Raw genomic sequence first — 15152 nt, 5'->3', positions numbered from 1 at the left:
CTAATCAGTGGTGACTGCTAAAGTTAAGCAGGACTATTAGTATAGGAATGCACTTTTTTTTTAAATTCTGGACGATACCGATAAGCCGATAATTATTCTCATATTATGGCTAATTATTATTTTACCTAAATAAATTAAATGAAGAAAAAAAAATCACTAAAAATAAAATCAGTTGCTATAAATTCTACCAGTTTTTATTTCTTTAAAATTATTTAATATTATAAATGTTTTTAAAGATTAACCTTCAATGATCATTAGATGGTGGCAAATATAATCTAAATGTAAAAATAGAAGAAATTGGTAAATATCTATTATTGGGCAAATTTTTATGTTTCCAAGGTTCTCAGAAGTGGAAGTCATGTAGTTTGGTAAACTGGTGAACTAGTGGCGGAAAACTACAACAAATGCAATTTTTATGTTCCCTTTCGCTCCAATAACATAAGAAAGGTCCACAACAGCTTTTCAATAAATTCCCAAAAGAGGGGGGAAAAATACTGTTGCTCAAAAATATTGTATACATTGGTGAAAATAAAGATGTCAAATTTTCCGTCACTCAGCCATTGAATTAGAAACACTTAGCAGCGTTAACTAGTTTTGTGTAATTTAAGGCCAAGGTAATAAAACACAAAGTATAGTGTTACAAATGTACATAATTTTTTGAATGAATGAATGAATGTCATCACAGTCTATGAAAAGGGTCCATATGGATAAATTTAATTTAAAACACAAATCTGTAATATTTGGCTAATGACTGATATATTAAAGATTGCATCCCTAATAACTATTGTTCATACTTTGAAACAAAACTCTATCCCAAATGATTAAACATCTACACATTCTGTGATTAAAACAGGTGAAAAAATACTATAGACTTACATGGAAGGAGGAAATTTAGCCAACTAGGGAATAAATTATCACACCACCTAAAACAACAGCACAGCAACTACGTAGAAGTTTTGCACATCAAGCTAACATTCGCACATATTCTTCAGAGAATGTAAAAATCTACTTCATATATGTTTATAACTAGAAGAATTTTGATCGATTTCTTTCCTGCTTTTAGTAAAGGATCCAGCGTGAGCCTCTTTAACCATCATCATGTAGACTCATCTTCTGAGCTAACCTTTATGTCACAGGATAAACAAAATGGCAAATCATGACCTCAGCAAAGAGGGTCAGAGGCAGACATTTGCCCTAATTTGATTAAAAGGCCTCTGATATAAAAAGGAAATAAAACGTCTGTCTGCTTTAAAGGTCAGGATGTGTGGGGAAGGGGAATTGAGGTCAGGCAATTCTGCAATAGCGCCACGCTAGTCTGATTGGATGCTCTGTAGCTCCATGATACCTTTCCCATTGATCCAGCCACGTCACCTCTCTCTAAATGCACATGCCATCCCTTCTTTGCTTAATTATTACCACTGTTGATTAGCTGGCTACAAAGATTCCAGCTCTTCAGACTCTAATTAATTTGTTTTCCCTACAATGGTGGGCAGTTGGCAGAGAAATGGAGGGAGAGGGGGTGGGGAGGGCGCCCTTTGAGACAAGTGGAAAGGTCGTTTAAACTGTTAAACTGTTGTTTTCCATCATGCCAAATAATGGATGAAGATTAAATGGGGCTGTGCGTGTAAAAACAAAGCTGAGGTGACAATGTGCTATAGGTTTGGGAATGATGTATTATCAGTTGTTTATATTACAATGTCTACAGCATTTCCATGAATAGCAGCACCTTGGGACACTGGGATGGGCTCATCAGAACTACAATAAGAGGGTTTCCAAAAAGAGGGCTTTGCAGCAATGCCATAGAAGAACCATTTTCAGTTCCCTAAAGCACCTTTCAGTAAGTAGTTTTAAAAGAACCATTTTTTTCATCATGCAATAAGAACATTTTAATAATCAAAAAAAACCTACGTTTTAAGAACCTTTTGTATCTGTTTGATGCAAGGATGGAGCTTGCCGTTGACCAGGCCATGGAGGCTAACGGTCAAGTTTGAGACCCTCAAGAGCATTTTGAGTATCCCAATGGTGACACTTACATTTCAAATCTATATTTATTGGCCATTATTGCCAGAAACGTATATTATATTAAAGTTAATGTTGGAAGAGCATATAAACAGATGCTCAATACCAAGACTGTTCTTCTGGCATCCCTCCACAATTTCATCTCATGCCTTATTTCTGTCCGCTCATTACTAATTTCATTTATTAAATAATTTGGCGGGACTTTAGTTCTCGAGTCAAGTCTCAAGCTCGAGCCCTCTTGAACAGCAAGCCAAATCTGTTTACCATCACTGAAGGATTATATGAACCTTACAAACTGGAACTGGCATCAAATTACTGCTAGCATGGTTTAGTCTACATTACTTTCAACACTAGCCTAAAACAATATTTAAATAGATATTTGCACTGGTCTGTGTGGCCTACCCATTTGGAAAAAAAGTATACTTATTACGGAAAATAATGTCCTTTAAAATAATACACTCAAGTGCAAACTAAATGTAATGTTTTCAGACACATATGTTATTTGCAATTAAATGTATTATAAAAAATATATTAAATATTAATTTATTATAAAAAATATATAAAATTTAGTTTATATTGATATAAAATGGCATTATTTAAACTTAAGAGTGTTTTTAAAGGAATAGTTCACCCAAAAATGAAAATTCTGTCATTAATTACTCATCCTCATGTTGTTCCAAACCCGTAAGACCTTTGTTCATCTTTGGAACACAAATTAAAATATTTTTGATGAAATCCGAGAGCTTTCTGACCCTCCATAGACAGCAACGCAGCTACCATGTTACCAAAAATGACTTTATTCAACAATTTTTTCTCTTCCGTGTCAGTATTCGACAAGCGTTCAGACGGTACCACGACACATAAGAAGAATTGTTGAATAAAGTCTTTATTTTTGTTTTCTTTGTGCACAAAAAGTATTATCTTCATAAAATTAAGGTTGATGTCACATGGACTATTTTAACGATGCCCTTACTAACTTTCTGAGGGTGAGTAATTAATGACAGAATCTTAATTTTTACGTGAACTATCCCTTTAAGATAGACTTTCATGCATCATTATATGTAATTTTTCATGTTAGTCAACACATTAAAATAAGTATACTTTAAAGCATGATGTGATGATTTAAAATATAGTACTTTTTATTTGACATTATTACAAAGCATACTTTTTAAAAGTGTACTTAAGTGTGTTTTAATTCATATATTATCTTCAAGTACAGTTTTTAAATATACTTTTAAGATTTAAAGTGCACTACAAGTGCACTTTGAACACTTTCCTTTTTTTTTTTTTTGCAAGGGTAGGTGACATTATCTGTAAAGGGCACGTTACATGCAATTCAACCCTGAATATAACCTTGTTACTCTCATCTACTGTGAAAATATACCCAAAAATGTCCTATCCACTTCTAAGCATACCAAAGAAAAATCCACAAAGGAAGGACTGGACATCACAGTAAGAGTTCACAGTATCATATGTGGTCTCCTAATTCTGATCAAGTTCTGGAATAGCATGTGTGCAGCAGCGGGGTGGATGGCAGGGCAAAACAACGCACTTTCAATTGACTGTGACAGAAGCCCACAGTGAGAACCAACTGTTAACCAAATGCTGCCCATCTCCGGGAAACTGCAAGAGACTGTAAACCAGATACCTGCTGTTTTCCTCTCAGAACGTCATTTCATACTGACACCTGCCAGTAAAGTGCTGGACGCCATATTTCCTCATCTGTGGAGGAGAGTCTGGAGTGGGAGGACACCAGGAGGGACGTGCATGACATGTCTGCTGATGTTCTTTTAGAGTGACCCAGAATATGCGTGAAGGTGAGTCCAGAAAACAATTACACCCTTTCTGATATGATGCTAAATGGCCAAGGAGATCCAAAGGCAAAGTGATGAAAAGGAAGGACAGGACGAGACCATTTAAAAAGAAGTAAGCGGACAACAATAGAATATTGTGTATCAGAAGAAAACTATTTGCTAATCAAGCAATTGTTGAGTTGTCAATATTGTAATTAGAATTGAGCATTGGGTATTGGATGTAAAACAACATAAGGTCACCTGGTATTCTATTACAGTTTTTCTCAATTGCTTTGGCTCAATTCTTAATTGAGATTCAGATCTCTAAACAATTAGTTTCTTGTTCACACCAGATTTGAATTTCTTAAAGGGGTCAAGAGAAATTTTAACCAAACTATGTTACAGACTTTTCATTAAGACCCTAAAGAATCATATCAACTTGTGGAAAATGGGCATCCTATGACCCCTTTAATGCGTGTGTTTTGGCACATGCAAATGAGTCAGTGCAATTGTCAACAATTTTGTACTATAACTGGCTTTTTGGTCAAAACTGACAAGTTTTGTCACTCTTCATAACTTTGTGAGCCATCAAATGCAAAATTATTCATTCAGTTATCAAAATCAGTCAGACATACATGTACATTCTGTAAATATATGGCATGAAATGTCTGTGATGTCTGCTAAATTGGCAAATGTTGACTTTATAACTTGGACATGCAAATGTTTATTTTCCATATCTAACACATCGCTACAAAAATAAATGGACTGTAAACATACAAACGTGCATAAGTCTTTTTCTGTGTATTACTTGACTTTTCCAGTAAAATTTCACCTACTTTTAAAATCTGTATCTAAAAAAGGTTTGGGCAAGTTACAATAGGCTATTTTGCAGACATGCAGTTGAATTGTGATTGCACATCTAGAAAATGTTAAGATGGCTTCAAAATTAAGCCAAAGCAATTGAGAACAATTGTAACAGTAGTCTCCATTTGTAGCCTAAAATTGATTCCATTCCATCTCCAGCACAAACTTGATCAAATGTTTATGTGGTTTAATTTGTCACCAACATTAGATAGATAGATAGATAGATAGATAGATAGATAGATAGATAGATAGATAGATAGATAGATAGATAGATAGAACCAACATTAGATAGATAGATAGATAGATAGATAGATAGATAGATAGATAGATAGATAGATTCTTCCACATGTACACTTGGAATGCAAATGATTAAAGTACCTGTTCGAGTGAAGATAAACATGCACATTTCCTCTGTTGGCACGCAGTGATGCCCGCAGGAAGGTGCAACAAGCGCTAGTTCGTAAGGGATGCTGCAACGAGCTGTGTTTGACTGACAGTTGAGAGCATCCAATTAAAAACGAATAATTTCTGACAGTCGCTCTAATGTCTGATATTGGCCAATCAGAGAACGGATTAGGCGGTCCTTATGCAAATGTATTGGCAAGGGAAACGAAACCGCTCCATTCATCCTCCTCATCACAGAGAAGAAACAAATAGGTGGCGTTTCTCTGTTGAAGTACAGTTTACTCCTCCAACTGCGAGAGTACGAGTCACTTTGAGCGATAAATAAAAGACCGGATACTTCTCTCACAATATTTGGGTGAGTAATATTGTATCTGTATTGAAATAGTTATCTATCTATCTGCTATTTCATCATGTCAATTCATAATGCGCGCATTGCTCCTCCAAGCTTCGCTGAATACAACATATAGATTTTATATTTCAGTTAGTAACACTTGATAAATTGATCCACATATACTAAAACACATTAATACTGATGCATTCACTTTTTCTTTGCTATAAAGGGACAAATGTTTTTCAATAATGTGCCATTACAACTTTTACTTAAAAAAGCATTGCTATGTTGTTTAATCTTAGTCATGCATTGCTATATCGTGCATTCATATTGATGTTATTAAAGTAAGATTAAACAAAATGTAACATAATAATAAACTCATAATTGTTAATTTGGTTTTACATTCAAATGAGTGTCAAGTTGGCTTGTGGTTTTATATCCTACTGACGACTTGGTCTGTTGCATTAGTCTGTGCTGTTGACACAACAAGCCTGTGGCGTTAAGGTTTGTTTATGATAGCGCGGTGCCAGAAAAGTTCATGGATGCGTAGATGCGAGTCAGTGTCGTGTTTGCGCCACGCATGTATGAGTGGGACAACATGGCTGTGTCTCAATATGCCTTCCTAGGCAGCATTTTTGGCCATCAAAAGTGCCTTATTTTGGGCATCATAGGGGACTGCAGCATTTCTGGGTTTGTATAGTATTTTGGGCACCATGGACTCATGTAGCATTTTTTGACAGTTATATGTGCCTGCAGCATTTTTGGACGTTTTCGTTGAGCAGCATTTTTTGTGGGCATCATGTGCGTACAGTATATTTTAGGCATATTTCTTTGCTCTAGGGTTGATTTTGGGGCATCACAGGTTCATACATTATATTTTAGGAATATTTCATAGATCATATTTGGGCATCATGAATGCATCATTCATAGTGCATTGAGCATTTTTGGGAATCATGGACTTGTGCGTCACTTTTGCACATTATATGTGCTTGTAGCATTTTTGGGCATCATATATGTGTGCAGCCTTTTTCTTTCAGCAGCATTTTTGCCATTACTTGTGCAGCTTACTGTGGGCATCATATGTGCGCACAGCATATTTGAGACATATTTCACAGTTTAGGGATCATTTTTGGGCGTCATGGATACATGCTACATTTTTTTTTTTCCTTTCTTTTTTTTTGGCATCATAAGATGCATGCAGAATTGTTTAGGCATCATAGGCCGTTGCAGCATTTTTTGGTCATTTTAGGTGCATACAGCATATTTTAGGCTTATTCCTAGGGATAATTTTTGGGCATCATGGATGCATGCAGCATTTTTTTGGCATCATAGGCACATGCCATGTTTTTTTGCCATCATAAGACGCATGCAGAATTGTTTAGGCATTATAGGCCGTTGCAGCAATTTCGGGCATTATAGGTGCATACAGCATATTTCTAGGGATAATTTTTGGGCATCATGGATGCATGCAGCATTTTGTGGCATTGTAGGACACTGCAGCAGTTTTGGGCATCATAAGCTCATGAAGCATTTTTAGTCATAATAGGCTTTTAGAGAATTTTTAGGTATCAGGCACCAAATAAGCTGTCTAGGTAAACAGCATACACAATTTTAAAACACATCCCATGTCTGTTCCGTTTCTTTCTTTGTGAATGTGTGCTCTTAAATTTGTAAACAATCTGCATATAAGCATTCAACTTTAATAAATAATTGACTGCTCATTGAGTGCTCTGTTCACTGGTCACCAAGTGCTCACCACTGAACTGTCACTAAAATTATCAGCAGCGAGTTGTGACAGCATCGGCGTGTTGACACCACATATGTTTGCATCCATGCTGCCATTTGGATGGGCCTACGAGTGGCCATGAATCTTCAATGAGCTCAGTATGTCTCACGGGCACTGCTCATTAAGCTCAAATAATGAATGGATGCAGAAGTGATTATGTATGCTTAGATGAAACACGGCAGAGGGCAGAGAGATGTGGGATGGTTTCAATGGTGAGAAGAGTGGAGGGCTACGGCCTCATTACTTCATCTGACCATGACACACTTCAGTTGCTGAAGTGCAGGGTGATTGTAAAATCCGTACTTAGTTTGAAATGTCTGAAAAGTTGTACTGTTGTGGTGAAACATGGCAGCAGCTTTGTCCTTTAACTCTGTACAGCCTGACATGTTTTATTTTTAAAGCATTCTATTGAACTTTTTGACAAATATAATGAATATATTATAAAAAAAATTTGCATGTGTTTTTTTGTTGAGTACCATATTTGATATATCAGGCTTTTATGGTCCATATAGTATGATATTGGAGAATATGTAGCTCATATTTGAACATGAATGATGGCAAATATATATAATACAATACAATCTTGAATGAGAGATGTACAAAAAAGACTGCAGGTTCCCAAAGAACATTTCAGTCAACAGTTCTTAAAATATTTTTTTTCCTACCTTTACTTATAAAATTCAGTTAAACGTTCACAGCAAAAAGGCACAAGAATTACACTAAAACCGACTTGCTAAAAAAGCATAAACTATCAATTATATGACAGAAGGCATGCACAAGATTGTGTACAGCAAGTTTTGATCAGGTTAATAATTTAGAGACCTCAGAAATGTTGCGTATTGAATATTATTTAAAATTTTTTAGGTGAACTAAAAGGCTGTGGATGGGTCATAGGGTCAGCACACACACGTCCAGCCGTCCCCTTGATTTTGTCCCCAACAAGACAAGAGCAGTGGGCAGTATCGCACTACACTCACACGCATGGCCGACTGACTGATTACCCACATCACATGCTCTGGTTTTCATGGAGATGGATGGCAGATTTAAAATGGCTGAGCTCTGAAAGCCACACACAGTTGTCAGCTTTTTGGCGGGACTGATCTAATGGCCTCCGGGCAGCTCGATGTGGAAAAACAAAGGAATGCCTGCATGGAAGAATGAATGAGGACTGTTGCGTTTTGTTCCCCTCTCCGATAGGATCTTGTTAATATTGTGTATGTTCGTCATGTCAAACAGAAGTGCTCTGGCTTGTTTTCTTTCTGTTAATCTTTTTTTCTGGTGTTGTTGTTGTTCTTTGCTGTGCTTCCTGTTCTGAATTTGAATGAGAGGCAAGTACAGTGTCATAACGGGGGGATGCTGTCAGATACATTTAGCAGCTGGAGTTATCGGATGATGCCCTGGGGTGTTAGAAACAAATTGTTCAATGCGCTTACCCAACATGCTACAGCATATAGATAAGGCAGGATATGAAATTCAAACCATGATAAGGCTGATTCTGAGAAGTAGGACTGACTGTTCCATGGTAAACATAGTGTTGGCATAGAATGATGCCCACTGCTTCCAATCTATAGATAGCATGAGCAGCACATCCTTTAGGATCTGACTGCTTGTCAGTTTCCAGCCTATTGATTTGAACACAAATTGATTTTACATTGAACTGACAATAGAAACTAAGCATATATGTAACATTTGCACCTCCCGAGAGATGATATTTCAAACTTTTGATGTTTACAATTGATTTGCACAATAGAAACTAAGCATATATGTAACATTTGCACCTCCCGAGAGACGATATTTCAAACTTTTGATGTTTACAATTGATTTGCAGTTTTTTTTTTCACTGGAACCGTATCTGATGCCACAAATTGTATGTAGTGCACTCCTTTCAGAAGCATTGAAGTGTACACTACATCGACTGCCCAGACTGGTCACCACATTTCATAATCCCATTTATTTCCCCCCCAAGTACCATCCTTGAGAGGGCAGTTCAAATACAGCCTGCCAAGCCACTTAAATCAAATGTAGCACAATAAAATGAACCCAGAAAGACTGTGCACCTGTGTGACCTGCCGTTCTGAATACTAAATACTGATTTTGCTCAAAGTTGTATTATTGCAGCATCTGGAACAGCTGTTTAATGGTACAATATGTTGTCCTGCTTAACAGAGATGGATGGCATGAGCTTATTGAAATCAACTCTTTACAATGTTGCTGTTTTGTACTCTAGTAGTGGCAGAACCTTTAAAACCTTTCCTAGACCACAAGCATGGTAATGATTTTATAATATTTTGTTTAGCTGGGGGTTAGTTTATCATCTGACAACCATCTTATGTATAATTTTTAAATTATACAAGGAAATGAACTTAAAAAGATAGTTCACCCAAAAATTCAAATTCGATCATTGCCATTTACTTCCATAGCATGGAAAAATAGTATGGAAGTCCATGGCTACCGTCAGCTTTTTGGTAACCAACATTCTTCAAAATATCTTCTTTTGTGTTCAGCAGAAGAGAGAAACTCCTACAGGTTTGGGACAGATTGAGGGTAAGTAAACAATGACAGAATATTCATTTTATGGTGAACTATCCCTTTAATGTCTTTTAATTTATATATTATATTATATTATTTAAATTAATATTAATGTTAATATTATATTGCTTGTATGAGACTAAATACCAGATTTTTATAAATATGTAAATGGATAAAAGCCTGTGCAAAACTTGCCGCCACAATGTTGGTGTTGGTTTTGTGGCAGGATTCTGTTTTTATTGTGTTGCTGTGTAGGTTCTAGGGCATTACTAGGTGGTTTCTGTGGTGATCTAATTGGTAGTTTACTGGCGAATTGAAATGAGCCCACCCTCAAGTCTCTGATATCATCGTCTTTAGATTTGACTTAAACTCCTACTTCTGTATAAATCTATGGTTTTTCATCTGACATCATTTGACAGGTGAAAATCAGCTAAAAAGTCTAAATGCTTATAGAAATAACATACCGGTACCTCTACTCAACAAGCTTCACGGTTCAGGATGAGTTTGCGTTTGTATTAGGGGTTCAAGTCACTCACCCTGTGTGCCTTAGCAATAACACTAATTGGTATTACTATTAACCCCTTTTTTACTCCTTGCACAGCATTATCTCTAATTCAGAACATAATACAGTTGGTTTTTGAGGAAGCATTTGGGAGTTTCATTGTATTCTGTGGAGTGGAACTATAGTGCTTTTAGGTTCCTCAAAATACAGCATTATGCTTCTTTGTATTTCCAGCCATTAGCCGCAACAGTGTTGCATTACCAAATGACAGTACTTAGTACATACAACATTTTGAGAGGTAGAGAGCATGTGCGGTGACCTTCACTGGGTTGCCCTCTTCTCCTGAGAGTGGAGAATATGTTTCTTCAGCACTGGAGTGGGGAAACATCACTATAGAAACACCAGAGGGTCTAATTTAACATGATGCTGTGGGACTCGTTTAGAGCCAGTAAACATGACTAGCTGTTTATCCCAAAGAAAAAAATGTTATTGCTTAGGGGTTGCGCTTTCATAGCTCAGGAGACGGGATTCTCAGCTATGTTGCATTTTAGAATCAACTTTGTCTGAGATGTTTCTCCTGAAAGTCCTTAATGTAAAAGAGATAAAAAATAAAAACAAATTTGACTTTTTGGCATTGTAAAGAGCTCAAATAAATTACCCTGCTACTTTTGGATTTTTTTTTTTTTTTGTGAGAAATGCTTAAATTCAGAAATTTCTGAGCTTGATTTCAGAATTTGATCTTTTGGCAATCAGAGCACTTGTTTTTGAAAAAGCAGGAGTCTTTTACCCAAAGGGATAGTTCGCTCAAAATTGAAAATTCACATATTCAACCTCATGTCATTCCAAAGCTGTATGACTTGCTTTTTCTGTAGAACATAAAGCAAGATATTTTGAAGAATGTTTCAGCTGTTTTTGTCCATATACATTGAAAGATAATGGGGTCCAAAAGAATGCTGGACCTTCACATATAAACAAAAACACAGAGACAAAATATCCTCTTCAAAATTCAAGATGCATCTACAATCATTATTTTATTGCTGTTTAGGCATTTGATGCTTTTAGAAGATCCTGCGTTTAGTGTCCCAGCTTAGCTACAGTCCTGCAGTTGTTAAGTGATTTGTTTGTCTTTGCCCTGTACCCCACATGGGACCCAGCAGCCCCTTGCCTACTGCAAGTACCTTAAATTACTGCCCTGAACCATCTGCCACCATGCCCTGTGTGTGTGAGTGTTGTGCATTAGTGGCTGTGAGAAAAAGTACAGTTAGAGACAGAGAGGTTTGTTGTTACTGACAGAGAAAGGGGAAAATAAAGGGACTATGTATTTTCCCCACTGATCTGTTCATGTATACTTGAAGAATCTCCTTTATGCTGGCTCTTTTGCTCACAAAAGCTCCTTTGGCAGACGATGATGATGATGACTGACAGTTTTGGATGTGCCCCTTTGACTCCAGATAAGCATGGCTGACCTTTAGCGCGCATATAGTCCAAACAGCTGCATTATTTATGCCCACTATTGGTTGTTATGCCACATGAGTCAGTGGAGAATTTTATGACTCACCTGTAATTGAACTGCAGTCATGAGAAGGTGGCATAAAAAGCTTCAGGAGTGACGTAAACATCCATAAAACTTTCGTAGATTGAGAGAAGGATCATAATATTGACCTCAATTTCTGATCATGATTTTGCATTTTTCCAACTTACTGTATATATTACTTATATTACTGAATATGCAGTATCCAGTTGTTATAACTTATATACAGTAATGTTACATTTAGTGAAAAGTTAATTGAAAACTTTTGGGGAAAAATTTTATTTCAGAATAGTAGTATGTGTCCCTTTTGCTTTAATGACAGATGGCCAATAAATTCTGAGAAAAAAAAATATACACACACACACACACGTTTACTTAGCTATCTAAATGGGGACATTCCATAGGCGTAATGGTTTTTATACTGTGCAAACTGTATATTCTATCACCCTACACCTAAACCTACCCCATTTTTACAATTTAAAAAAACTTAGTTTACTTTATTTTTATACCAGTTTTACAAATGAGGACGTCCCCAAAGGGAGGTTTTTGGAGATTTTTGTCAGGTTTAGCTCACTTTTGGGTACAAATTTGTCCCCAAAATATGGTTAAGTAGGTACACACACACACACACACACACACACACACATATATATATATATATATATAGTATTTAACTACTTTACTTTGCTGAAAAAACAAATATGCCATCAGCTATGGAAAACAGTAAAATTTTTGAATTAGACAAATAGAAATACAAAATAATTATAGAGGGACCTCTAGGTATTGGTCGATAACTGATTTGGTGCTGTTATATATCATACATTCATAATGCTGACATTAATAGTGAAGAATCTTAAATATTTATTATTCTTTTTATATATTTATGTTTATTATCTTTATGTATTTACAAGTTCAAATTCTATTTTGAATCCCTTTTTTTTTAATACGGTCTTACATTTTTGGATTTTGGTATAGGCCAATTAGGCTATATATTTTTGGTATAATTATATTTTTGTGCATGCATGCATGCTGAGTTACTGGTTAAGTTTCCTTGAGATAATTACTTCCACTGAAATGGCTAACTTAAAGGGGTCATGAACTGCCTCTGTTTTTGTACTGTTGTACTGCTGCTGTGATTTAGGTTAAAAATGCATAAATACTCAGTTCATATCAAACAATCTTTTTAACAGACAAAGCAATAGTGATCACTTAATGAAAACAGTTACTCACACTTGTGTGTTGCGACATGACTGTCAGATAGTCGGCACAGCATCGTCTTTTAGTTTCAATCTTTTTGAAAATTCCTCGTCGAATTGTGCCTTGTTTGTAAACGAATCCGCGGTAAACTGAAGTAAACAAAAGACCAGGTTCTTATTGAGGCGATCTGGAACTTAATTAAAAATAAAGTTCATCCACTCTTTCCTAACGTTGGGATCAAAAGGAAGGCAATGCAAAGACTGTTTTTTTCCACAGCTTGGCACTACACAGCATCTAGTTGTCTTTAGAACCATCTTTATCGTTTGGTTTCTGCGTAGACCTGTGCGTTCGCCTCTCTCATAAACACTACATGCGTGAATCGGTGGGCGGGGCTGAACAGACAGTGATGTCGATCTTCTTCTGCGGAGGCAGCGCTTATCCACACTATTACATCATAGAGTAGAACATTCCAAAAGCTGTCGTTTTGGCAGACTGCCTTCAATATAAGCTGTTTTTAGACTAACGACAAAGTTTTGAGTTCTGAAACTTACAGGATATTTTTATAGCACAATGACCTCTTATATGCCAAAAGATCAATTTTGGTTTCTCAGTTCATGACCCCTTTAAAATTGCAACCCAACCCTGAATAGAAAATAGTAAATCAAATTTAAGATGAATTGATTTTGCTATTTCATGTGACGAAAGAACAAAAGTAAGCCAAAGCTAACATCCATTCATGGCATAGCATCTAACCAGTTGTTATTTGCTGAATTTTGTGACACAAGGGTTGTGAAAGCTTCCTGGTCTGTTACCAGGACAACCAATTATTCACCAGTGGTATCATCCCAGGGTTTTGATAAAGCATACTTGTAACATGCCACTTTTGTCCACCATAAAAGGGCCGGAACATTGTTGTGAAAAGGCTAGTGTCCTTACAGGGTACTTAAAGCACCCTCTCTATTCAGGTCAGTGATGCTCAATCGGATGTGTGTTTGTGTGCTGGACTGGTGCATATGTGTGTGTGCCTGTTTCACCTTTATATGTCAATAATAATACATTTTAGTAATCTCTCTTCAGATTATAGAAATTTTGGTTTTAAGTTGTTTTTACCCATATTAGTTGCTAAAAACATGTTTTCTATCTTTAATAACATCTGTAAATACATCAATATAACAATATCAGTTTCATGATTTCTGATGCATTCTCAAAAGCACTAAATGTAATTTTTAATCAATTATCTAACTATATCGAAATAATGCAAAGAAAAGGCAATGATGATGGAACGATGCCACAAGAATTATTACAGGAACAAGGAAAGCAGCCATTTATCTTTGTGTTGTGATTGACAGGATTAGATGAACATGCTCCTCCCAAACCTTCATTTGGAGCTCCATTTGTTTAAATGACAGCTACTTTATTGCGTTTGATCTATTATGTCTGACTATGCAGATAAAACCCACTTTCTGTCCCTGTGAGGTTCATGGCCCCTGTTATATTGAGCTGTCACAGGGAGTTAAGAGAGAGAGAGAGTTAAAGGCAATGATGGAAGACAGTGGTGACTGGAATTGGTGGAAACTCTCAGCAGAGACACATGCGCTCAAAGAGATGCCACAGTAGTTTTTATTGGAATGAAAGGTCAGCAGTCTTGAAGGAGTAGTTAAACCAAAAATTTTAATTTGCTGAAAATGTACTCACTCTCAGGCCATCCAAGATGTAGATGACTTTGTTTCTTCATCAGAACAGATTTGGAGAAGTCTAGCATTACATCACTTGCTCATCAATGTGAATGGTTGCTGTCAGAATGAGAGTCCAAACAGCTGATAAAAACATCACAATAACCCATAAGTAATCCACATGACTCCAGTCCATCAAATAACATCATGTGAAGCAAAAAGCTGCATGTTTGTTAAAAGCAAATCCATCATTAGGTCATTTTAACTTTAAACTGTTCCTTCTGGCCAAAATAGAAGGTCATAATCCATAATAACACTTCCTTCAATGAAAAAGTCCAACCCCTGTTATCCTCTCACATCAAAATCCACTGACATATTTGTTTAAAACGGTTTTCACTTGTAAACGATGCTTGATCTGTGCATATTTCTCTCCTGATTCAGATGGCACAACTGTTTTAAGCAATATTATGGATAGAGGACTCGTTTGAATTAAAAAAAAGTTTTTTTTGTTTTTTTTTTTAT

General features: G+C 36.2%; 1 protein-coding gene across 1 annotated transcript in view; it reads left to right on the top strand.

The window, feature by feature from the left end:
- Positions 1-3762: 3762 nt before the first annotated feature.
- LOC107687092 (visinin-like protein 1) overlaps positions 3763-15152 on the top strand; it is a 27310-nt gene continuing 15920 nt past the window's right edge. Inside the window, exon 1 of the mRNA XM_016484274.1 lies at positions 3763-3836. Coding sequence (XP_016339760.1) covers positions 3827-3836 — 10 coding nt within the window. The 5' untranslated portion in view covers positions 3763-3826. The remainder of the gene's footprint in view (positions 3837-15152) is intronic.

Source organism: Sinocyclocheilus anshuiensis, unplaced genomic scaffold (assembly GCF_001515605.1).
Source record: "Sinocyclocheilus anshuiensis isolate Anshui unplaced genomic scaffold, SAMN03320099.WGS_v1.1 scaffold1251, whole genome shotgun sequence".
NCBI lineage: Eukaryota > Metazoa > Chordata > Actinopteri > Cypriniformes > Cyprinidae > Sinocyclocheilus > Sinocyclocheilus anshuiensis.
The sequence above is the reverse complement of the archived record's forward strand: the minus strand, read 5'-3'. Positions and strand labels throughout refer to the sequence as shown.